At 39.7% G+C, this 11,609-nt stretch overlaps 1 protein-coding gene across 24 annotated transcripts in view; it reads left to right on the top strand.

Annotated features, from left to right (window-relative positions):
* nrxn3a (neurexin 3a) overlaps positions 1 to 8,860 on the top strand; it is a 437,732-nt gene extending 428,872 nt beyond the window's left edge. For 9 of the 24 annotated variants that reach the window (XM_071365137.1, XM_071365130.1, XM_071365133.1 and 6 more), the window contains one exon: positions 6,766 to 8,860. In XM_071365137.1, the coding sequence (XP_071221238.1) occupies positions 6,766 to 7,721 (956 nt within the window). In that variant the 3' untranslated portion in view covers positions 7,722 to 8,860. Of the gene's footprint in view, positions 1 to 3,039; positions 3,478 to 6,765 lie in introns of those variants that run through there. The other 15 variants (XM_071365144.1, XM_071365146.1, XM_071365142.1 and 12 more) reach the window with 3 other exon arrangements.
* Positions 8,861 to 11,609: the final 2,749 nt, after the last annotated feature.

The following is an 11,609-nucleotide window of genomic DNA, read 5'->3' on the forward strand; positions in this document are numbered from 1 at the left end:
ATGACCAGTGAAACCTTAAGCTGATGTGTAAAACATACAGTAGGATTGACCTTTTTGAACCTCACACTGATCCCTCTGATTCTTCCGAGCCAATCACTGTCTCGGTATTCTGTTTGTAGTCAGTGGATCAAACGTGTTACTGCAGCCACGTCTTTCTTAACGTCCAATTCAATGAGCATCTCTATGGCTAGCCAGCCCCATGTTAGCAGAGTGTGCCCTGAAGCAGGAGAGACAGGCAGTAAATCCCTGGTGATAGACATGGACCAGACAACACGCTTCTCTGACCATGGCCCAGCTCACAGAGGTGTCAGAGAGGCGGATCTGGACTAAGGACCCAGGACTCCTAAGGCTCTGCTAGGGGTTGGAGTAGTTCTACATCAGTTAGACACTGAGGTGGACACTCAACTCTCACGTGGCAGTAAGTGAAGACCATTCACAAAGTTTTGGTCTAAATTGAAACAGGTAGGCCACAATTAGAGGAATTAGCCACTTAAGTTTTAACGTTTATGCACCTTAGGTAAGTATAGAATGTTGATAAATCAGAAGCATACCTATTTAACCCTATTGTTTGGAATTATTATTGATCGTTGCCGACATATGCTTTTCTATATGAATATAAATAAGAAAGCATACTTATTTAACTCTATAATTTGGCATTACGATAGATTGTGTCCCACATATGATTTACGATATGAATCAGGAAGCATACTTATTTAAAGGTCCAATGCAGTCGTTTTGATCTCAGTATGAAATCATTTCTGGGTAGCAATTACGTACCTTATTGTGATTGTTTTCAATTGAAATTGTCAAAAATAAACAAAAATAGCTTCTTAGCAAAGAGCAATTTTTCAATCAAGAATTTACCCAGGACTGCCTGGGAGTGGTCTGAGTGTGGAGGGGAAAACAGAAAATGAGATGGTATTGGCAGAGAGGTTTGGAACTCTCGTATTGGTCTAGTTATCGCTTGGTGATGACACCTGGCAGTTCAAAACTCCAGCCCACCTAAACAGGCTGAAACTTCAGGTGGTCTATTCACACTAAAAGGATATGATCATTTTCACAGTTTCACAATATTTCAATATTTCAATTTCAACCTCATAGTATGGAAATATATATAAAACACAGGGAAATTCAATTTTTAGCTGCACTGGGCCTTTAACCCCAAAACGTGGCATTATGATGGATGGTTTCCACCTTATGCTTTTCTCTATGGTTCTCCTTCCAAGTACAATATGAACACACTCCCAGCTTTCTGTAGCTTTCTCTGCACTGCACAAGGGAATCAAGAAATCAAGCACCAGCTTCAGACACACTGTTATAGGTGAAATCTGTCAAAGTGTCCTCTTCCTCCTCTGCTGTCTACAGTGCTGTCTGTTTTTACAAGATAAGAGCATCTGTGTCTCTCTTCCGAGTGCTTCTCAGGCATTCGCTAGTTACTTTCTATCTCACTCCGGGAAGGGATATTTTACCCTCATGCCAATATTAATGTTCCATTTGACGTTCCACACTTTTATGATGCAATGATTTGCGTCCACAAGAATAATATCTCACTGTACACCACTCTGTAGCTGAATGACATTCACATGATTATTAAACGTGTGGGTCAGGGCGCCTTCGCAATGAAGTTCAGCTCCTGGTGAAATTACAGATGATAAAGAAACCCGCTGTGCACAGACGCCAATTCAACGTCTATTCCACATTGGATCCACGTGATTTCATTCAAATCGCGTGGAAACAATGTTGATTCAGCCAGTGTGTGCCCAGTGGGAACTATGTTCGGACCAAGGAGTCTTGCTACGGAGATAACCTTAGTTTATTGAGATCCTCATTTTAAAGCGTTCATGAGATACATTTAGTTTGCATATAACTTCAGGGAAACATACATAATAAGAGTCTTGTGGAATTCCTCTCTATTTCTGTCTAGCTGTGAAACTAAAGGCTGTGGGAATCAAAATCCCTTCAAGTTTTATCTTGAATATAATAACTTATTTTTCAATCAATTACGGTATAATACATAATTCTGGGTCAATTTCATTCCTATAATCCTACAGCCTTTGGTTGAACTGGCTCCTATACTTCTCTAACCTTACTCAACCGTTGATGTCTTACTTGACCCCAGCTTGCCGTATATTGTTTTTCTACTTTCCCTAAATGCAACTTACTTTAAGCATGCATCAACATCTTGCAGTACAACCAAAAATAGATTAACCCATTCTCAGACCGTATGTTCTCTCTCTGACATACACCCAGACTGCACGCCGGGTCCATGTCTTAAGACTAACATAAACCGATATATTTGTCATCCAAAAACACATGACAGAGGGGAAGTCGCCACCCGACTGCCCCTCTCGACTGTGTCTGTTTTCTAATGTGTGCATCTGGTTGTAGTGTGTGCAAATTTAAATGGCTTTGTTATATCATCTTATATGGACATTTATTATTTGATAGTTTATCCGTTTCGTATTTTTGTATAGAAACATTCAAATTGATATATGACCATTTTGTTATGATTTCGATTTTTTGGATTTGCATAGTTGGATTACGTAGTTTCGGTTAAACATTCGTTTTGACCACTGAATATTTGGAATCAGTTTTATAATTTTTTGTAGAATACATTTGAATTTTTTACTTCTTTTTGGGGATTTGGAACTACTTCAGCGAATGGACTGTGTGCTTTAGACCACTGCTTTTCTTTGAATAATCCAAGCATGAAAGACAAAACATATAGTAATCTTCCAGGTATCCTCCATTTTGTCAAAACCAAGTCCATTAAAGTTGACACAATATTTGGTGAAGCGGTTCCAGATCCATATGATATCTTCCTTGGTTTTCAGATATTTTTTTTTTGAGCTATTTTGATAAACAATTAAACTTTTTTTATTGAATGATGAATTACTTTAAAAAAAATTAAAAAACTGCATGGCTAAGAAGTTGCAGTTTAGGGTTTGTCAGACTGTCAGTGTTATTAGAGTTATGTTCTTCTCTGTAGATGGGCATGTATATGCTCATTGTTTGTATATCCCCATCCCTTCCTTACAGCCAAAAGCTCTAATGCCGCCCGACCGCTTCGTACTGCCTTTACATGGACATGGCAACTGACTTACACTATCACCCTCATCATCCTCATCTCCTCTGTAGTATGTTCATAGGCCCCTCCCCCTTGTCACTCCCCTCCCCTCCCCCTCTTTAGCGATGTTAAAATATGGACAGTCATCCATCCATTCTAAACTAAAGAACAAATACAAACTAAGCAAAAACTTAAAATTAATAGAATGTAGATATTTATTGAGAAGTCTATTAAAGCAAAAACTTATAGATGTACAGTTTTTTGTAAAAACTGGATTATTTATCGAAGATTTAAAAAACAAAATATGAATTATGGTGAAGTTTATTTTTCATGTTATGTGGTGTGGATGTATGTGTTGTTGCCTCCCTGTACCATCATGTCTAAAGATAAATTAAACAAGAAGTCCAATTGCTAAATGATTTTTTATCTATACAAAACTATACTCAGCCAAGAACATTCTTACACAACTTTCTTTTGTAAACTTTTTTTCTTCATGCAAAAATCATGCGGGCAATTTGTTGATGTAAGTTGACAAAGACTACGTGGTATGCTTTCTTCCTTGAATAATGTTTTAGTGGGCTGTTATGATGTTTATCACTGACTTGCGTTGTTTAACGTTTGCTTGGTAGAATATGTAGCTAATCTTTATTTAATAGATCTAACTGTGCTCTTAGCTTGTGAATGTTTTAACGTAATAGTGTTTGCCGTATCTTGTGAGTGATACAATATAATCGTATGTTTGGCTTGATTTTTTGTTGTTGTTGATTTTTTTGCATCAATGTGTAGGGCTTTGTAATAAGATATACACAACTGTATACACAAACCTTGATGGCAGTGGAATTTGGCAGCTGCAATGACACCCTGAATGTTCACCATATGCCTTTGAGAAACAGACCATCTACACTCTCATTTTATGCAACACGAAACTCAGCATGTGATGGGATACTACCATATTTTCTCCCAAAATCCTTTTTAATCCTTTAGAAAAACGATGGGATTAGTTACCTCATATGTTGGCCTTTCTCTCTCTGTCTCTCTCTCTCTGTCTCTCTCTCTCACTCTCTCATTCTCTCACACTCACTCTCACTCTCTCTCTCACTCCACTGACTCACTCACTCTCTCTCTCTCACACACACCCACACACAGGCACTCACAATTAAGGCACATTTTTTGTCGGCATCCTCCTCTTAAATTAGCTTTGTCATCTTTTGCACCATTCTTCCGTAAGTGCCGGCAAGATGTGTGAATTTGCAAGTCTAATTCCAACCTCTCGGTTCCCAGTGTAGCCTTAATCACTACATGAGCTCTTTATTGCTCCTGTGTAGTTTTTGTTAGGTTTTTAATGAGCTACTTAGTTTGAAGCTGGGAACAATTTTGCTGTGAGAAAAATAATTTGCCTGGCTTACTTTATAGCTAGAACAATGCTCTCTGAAGTGCAGAGAGAGGGCGAGAGACAGAGAAAGAGAGTCTGAGCTATTCTGTTAGATGTAGAAGTGTACAATCAGGGTCAATGAGAAAACATACTGAACAGATTTTTGTCTTTTAATCGGCTGGATGACCATTTGTTTACGTTAACTCATTACTTACAGTTAATTAGTGGGCATATGAAAGGACCTGTTGTTTCTTAATTATTCAATATGGATACTCACATGGCATTTGTGTATTTTTTAGAAACTATAAAGCGCTATTGAAACCTTATTTAACGTGTAATTGATTTTGGTACCATTTTCACTAAAGGCCTCTTTTGCTGGAGTGAAAAAAAATTTAGTTATAGAAAAAACGTCTCTTGAATTGAATTGTGCGAGTGTAACTTTATTAAGTAACCCTCCAGTGATGCATGCTACCATACATCACATTGTGAGTTGATCACAAAGTTATGTTGCAGATGCACACAAATACTCACGCAGGTATGCCACAGACATCGAACACAAATCACACAAGGGTACATAACACATGCACAGACACGCAATTAGAGGGTGAACATTCAGCTGCCGTTGGTTTGCCCTGAGGTCCTGCCATTATGGAAGCTGTATAGAGTCATTCAAAAGGCGAGAGGCTGGGGCTGACTGGGGAGCCAGATCCTTCCAGATCCTTCCATGGGGGTGACACTGTATAGTAATTTAGCCAGCTTGGACACGTGGTTCTGTCCGTCACACGTATCTTATTGTAGAATTATAAATATACTGAACAAAAATATAAACATGCAACAATTTCAAAGTTTTACTGAGTTCATATAAGGAAATAACTCAATTGAAATACATTCATTAGGCGCTAATTTATGGATTTCACGTGACTGGGAATACAGATATGCATCTGTTGGTCACAGATACCTTAAAACAAATGTAGGGGCGTGGATCAGAAAAGCAGTCAGTATCTGGTGTGACCACCATTTGCCTCATGCAGTGCAACACATCTCCTTCGCATAGAGTTGATCAAGTTGTTGATTGTGGCCTGTGGAATGTTTTCCCACTCCTCTTCAATGGCTGTGCGAAGTTGCTGCATATTGGTGGGAACTGGAACACACTGATCCAGAGCATCCCAAACATGCTAAATGGGTGACATGTCTGGTGTGTAATCAGGCCATGGAAGAACTGGGACATTTTCATCTTCCAGGAATTGTGTACAGATCCTTGCGACATGGGGCCATGCATTATCATGCTGAAACATGAGGTGATGGCGGCGGATGAATGGCACGACATTGGGCCTCAGGATGTCGTCACGGTATCTCTGTGAATCAAATTTCCATCGATAAAATGCAATTGTGTTTGTTTTCCGTAGCTTAAACCTGCCCATACTATAACCCCACCGTCACCATGGGGCATTCTGTTTACAACGTTGATCAGCAAACCGCTCGCCCACATGATGCCATGCATGTTGTCTGCGGTTGTAAGGCCAGTTGGACACACTGCTCAATTCTCTAAAAGGAGGTTGGAGGTGTCATATGGTCGAGAAATTAACATTCAATTATCTGGCAACAGCTCTGGTGGACATTCCTGCAATTGCACACTCCCTCAAAACTTGGGACATCTGCACATTTTAGAGTGATCTTTTATTGTCCCCAGCACAAGGTGCACTTGTGTAATGATCATGCTGTCAGGTGGAGGGATTATCTTGTCAAAGGAGAAATGCTCACTAACAGGAGTGTAAACAAATTTGAGAGAAATAAGCTTTTTGTGAGAATGGAAAATTTAAGGGATCTTTTATTTCAGGTCAACTTTACATGTTGCATTTATATTTTTGTTCAGTGTATTTCAGTCACTATGCTGCTTGTTTTTAATATAATAGGAATATTGTTAATATACATTAGCTACATGAAAACTTCAGTGTCAGATATGAGAGGATATTATTTAAAAGGTAAATCCACATTATGTTGGCCCTATTAGTTATGTATTCTTAAGTGCTTTCTTTGATTACACGTTATGTCTGGCTCACCCTCACACCCCCTGAAGCCTTTTGATGCACAACCTTTTTAGTTTACCCTTTTTTCCGTTTTGTGGCATTTTTGTTCTTATTTAAAGCTGTGTAATGTAGGTACAGTAAGTACAGTGTATGTACATGTTTATTTTGTTTTGTTTTGTACAGTATCTTGTTCTTTTTATTGACCTCTTTTCCGTTTTGGATGAATGTGATAGATGTGTGTAGTTGCCATGACGTTCTTACTGCTCTCTAACATGTATTTTCTCTGTCTCTACCTCTAGGAGGTGAATTAGTGATCCCAGTACTCTTAGAGGAACCGTTAGTGCTGCCCCCTGTAGCTACTCGTGCACCCTCCATCCCCCTTCCCCCAACCCTCCGCCCACCCCTCACCATTATTGAGACCACCAAAGAGTCCCTGTCCACGGCCACTGAGGCGGGGGTACCTTGCTTGTCGGATCGAGGCAGCGATGATTGTGATGATGATGATGATGGCTTGGTGATATCGGGGTATGGCTCAGGGGAAGCGTTCAACTCTAACCTGCCCCCTACTGATGATGAAGATTTTTACACCACCTTCTCCTTGGTAACAGATAAGACCTTGTCCACGTCGGCCTTTGAAGGTGGCTACAAAGTTCATGCGCCCAAGTGGGAAACCAAGGACTTTAGCTCTAACAAACCGTCCTCAGACCGCGGTAGGACTACCACTATCGCTGCGCTGCCGCTAGCCCCCGACCAGAGCCGCTACACCTCCACCGCAACCCTGCACCACACGCCACCCGCCAAGCTGCCTGCCGGCAAAATGAATAACCGCGAGCTAAAACCCCAGCCTGACGTAGTGTTGCTCCCGTTGCCCACACTACCCTATGAGGTAGACAGCACCAAGCAGAGGGCTCCTGTAATAACCTCCCCCATGTTCCGTAATGTACCCACAGCCCTGCCCACCCAGCCCGGCGTCAACCGAGTCCCGGGACCCCCGGAAGTGTCCCGCCAGTCTAGCAGCACCACCGGGATGGTCGTCGGGATAGTGGCGGCCGCCGCCCTGTGCATCCTCATCCTCCTGTACGCCATGTATAAGTACAGGAACAGGGACGAGGGCTCCTACCAGGTGGACGAGAGCAGGAATTACATCACCAACTCGGCCACGCAGAGCAATGGAGCCGTCATGAAGGACAAACAACAGAGCGCAAAAGGCAGCAAAGTAAAACAGAAAAACAAGGACAAGGAGTATTACGTGTGAGTGACGGACGTTGCGAGATAAAAAAAAAGAGAGAGAGAAGGCGAGGAAGAGAAAGGGAAAGAAATATATAGAACTTTATTTAACAGTTACCTTCTAAGGAGCTGCGACGACGAAAGATGGTAAAAATGGAACTGTTACTTCATGCTGTGCAGAGTGGTTGAACTATGACATGTTCTGTAATATAAAGCACACTTACTATTGTAAGCATACCGAGAAGGCTAATAGCAACTTTAGTGACCTTACTCTTCTATCTGGTCGGAGACGTAATCAGTGTAGAACTACTTCACGGCTACTGCATCATTATCCTAAGTGACTTTTAGAGCTATGTGATCCTTAACGTAAATTCTAGTTTATTTTTTTTTGTAAACCTGTACAAAATGAAGATATTCATATATCTTGACCATTTCCAGCATGTAAGCGACATGTAGTGCTTAACAAGAGTGAGTGGGTCAGGATAAAAAGGATCATTGTAAAGTCAATGAAAAAAATTGACTCCTGTCGTAAAAAGATATGACTAATTTGTATTGTTTATACATTATAAACGTGTGGTGTCTTAAAACGTTTTAAAAAACAAGTACTACTTTATGTATCAAATGAAACCAAGTGAGCTCAAATGGCTAAGGATAGATCTCTTAGGATCTCATAACTCTGTCATCTGATCTCGACCTGATTACTCTCATTGTGTGACGGGACGGACAGAGTGACTCTGACGTGATCGTGGCGAGAAGTGGTCGGTTTTTCTTGTCTCGGTAAAAAGCAACTGATTGTAATGCATGCCCATCCTACTGCGACAGCCAAGTAAAGTACAGTACAGTACAATATACAGTGTTCAACTTTGCTTGAACAGTCCAGTTCTCACCAAGGCCAAACGTTATACTACTTCATCATCAGGACTACACAACTCTTTTCATTTTGTTCCCTAAAAACCTAAACAAAGAAAATGTGATTATCCCTGACGATAAAAAGGACTAATATTGGTTTGCAGCCAGTGCTGGTTGTATCTTTTGCAGGCCTCTGTGTGTTGGTTCATCGCCTCTTGTTCTATTTTCTATGGAGCTGTCCCATTGAGGACAGAATGCAGTACTATAACACTGTTAAAGATGTCTATACAGAAATAAATCTAACGTGAAAAGTGTGAATTCTTGTCACAGTCAACTGTGTCAAACAAACAATTTTGTTTACATATTTTATTACATTATAGCCGTTGTACGTTGTAGGTACTAGATGTTGTACATACCATCTAAGTTGTAATTTTCTAGTACTTCTATTGTACAGAATGATCATATGGTTTATCACTGTATTTCATGAAGAAAACTCCATAACTGTTAACTGACATGAAGAAAGACTGAAGCATTGAGAACATACACATATTTTGTAAAGAAAGGAGAAAAACTGTTAGGATAGAGATCTAATCGCAGATGTTTTTAAGTCGCATGAATATTTGACCACTTGAGGTGTCAATCAAATAGAAGACGCCCAATCTTAAATGTACCAAGGCTTTCTTGTTCTTCTGGGTTATTTTAGTGTTATTTCTATTTTGAAAAAAATAAAGAGAAGCTATATTAAAGAAGAGTATAACGGATGGATGCGGAGACACAGTTCCGACAACCTCCTGAAACACAGTGTGATTCTTACCTCCAGGTCTGGACACTAACAATCATGTCAAATCATTCGCTTTTCATAGTTGTTTTAAATATTTTTGCATATAGTTTCCATATATTTTTTGTATTTTTTTACCATGATTTATAATTCCCTTTAATTTATTAATATGTCCAGATTGTTCATAATCATTGACACTTAGATTTTTCTGTCATCTTTTGTTTAATTTGTTTTTGTTGTTGAGGATTTAGATATAATTTTCTATGAGTTTTCATATTTTTTTCATACTCTTTTTCCCCCCTGGAATTGCATTGCAATAAAATGTTCTTCCCAAACGTGTTTTCAAGTCACTGCTTTTGAACTCTCGTTTTACCTCTCTAGGCCAAGTGTTAAGCTCATTTCTAAATGAGTAAGCTCAATTAATATGTGTGTACATTAGGGCTATGTTAGAGAGTTGGGGCAATACATCTTAGGGACCTTCTCGTTCTTCTCATAAAGCCTCATGTAACGCAATAGGCCTTAGTCATTTCTGTGTTTGTCAATTATAATTTAGTGTACACCTACATTTCCTTTGTCTAACTGCTGTTTTGGGATTTTCAGGATACTACACCATCCCCCACAATGGAGCACACACGTTACTGTTACAGTCATAATCCTAACCTCATACCATAATATACTGTTACCCAGGCATAACAAAAGTCAACTTTGAGGGGTATCCGTTATCTAATACTGGTTGAGTCATTTCGGGTTCCCTTTTAGCTCTCTGTAAACTTTGAAATCTGTCTGCCAGGAAGATTAGCACTTTGTACAGCGATATATCAGTGATATTTCCCTAAAGCTATACAGTGCAGCAGCCTTGCTCCCATTTGTTTGTTCGCAGTTATCCCAAACTGGGATTGACGTCCGAGACACTTGATTTACGTCCCAGACCTGATGTACGGTGTGTGCCAACAGTGAGAAATACCACTTGCCCTCCACGGGATTCTCAGACAGGAATGGCCTTTTACTGTCTGTCTAGATCACTGCGCTGAGAGAGCGAGAGAGAAAGAGAGTACTCTCAATTTCCTGTCTAATGCTGATATACAGTATTTTATGACTCCTGGAGTAACTTTATCAGCGAATTGAGACTAAAGAGGGGATACATTTTTCTGAATGGCCTGTTATTCATTCAGTCCTTGGTGTGGGAATGTAACATGACATTATGTTATGTGATGTACTTTTTTCCCCTTACTCACCTCACAGTATTACGGAGTTTAATATTGTGATTGGGTTGGGTTTTTCTCACTGATACCTTTGGTCCTTCCTTTAGATGTTTCCAACAACATAAACTAGGGATTGATTTGGCACTAGACAGGGGTGACCACTTTCCATGTTTCCTTATCCTACCTGATGTCAGTGATGTAAAGTACTACTTCAGTAGTTTTTGGGGTATCTGTACTTTACTATTTATATGTTTGACTACTTTTACTTCACTACATTCCTAAAGAAAATGATGTATTTTTTTACTCCATACATTTTCCCTGACACCCAAAAGTACTAGTTACAATTTGAATGCTTAGCAGTACAGGAAAAATGTCAAATTCACACACTTATCAAGAGAACGTCCTTGGTCATCCCTACTGCCTCTGATCTGGACTCACGAAACATAAATGCTTCCTTTGTAAATTATGTCTGAGTGTTGGAGTTGCCCCTAGCTGTCAAAAGAAGTTAGAAAAAAATAAATGGTGCTGTCTGGTTTGCTAAATATAAGGACTTTGATGTATAGCATTTACTTTTAGTTTGTACTTTTACTCAAGTATGACAATTGAGTACTTTTTCCACTACTGTACTTACGTACATTTAAAATCTGATACCTTACACTTTTACTCAAGTAGTAATTTACTGGATTACTTTCGCTTTTACTTGAGTCATTTTATATTAAGATATCTTTACTTCTACTCAAGTATGACAATTGAGTACTTTTTCCATCTCTGCCTGATGTGAACTATCCCGGCTGTAACAACAACAAAGAAAGCATCAAAGTTGGGACAGAGAGACTGATAAACAGCTTCTATCTCCAGGCCATCAGACTGTTAAAGAGACATTACCAGCCGGCCTCCGCCCAGTACCCTGCCCTGAACCTTAGACACTGTCCCTAGCCTGCTACCACACGGTACTCTACCCTTCAACTTAGAGACTGCTGCCCTATGTACATAGAGTCATTGAACACTGGTCATTTTAAAAATGTTTACATACTGTTTTACCCACTTCATATGTATATACTGTATTCTAGTCATGGCTCATCCTATA

Source organism: Salvelinus alpinus, chromosome 25 (assembly GCF_045679555.1).
Source record: "Salvelinus alpinus chromosome 25, SLU_Salpinus.1, whole genome shotgun sequence".
Taxonomy (NCBI): domain Eukaryota; kingdom Metazoa; phylum Chordata; class Actinopteri; order Salmoniformes; family Salmonidae; genus Salvelinus; species Salvelinus alpinus.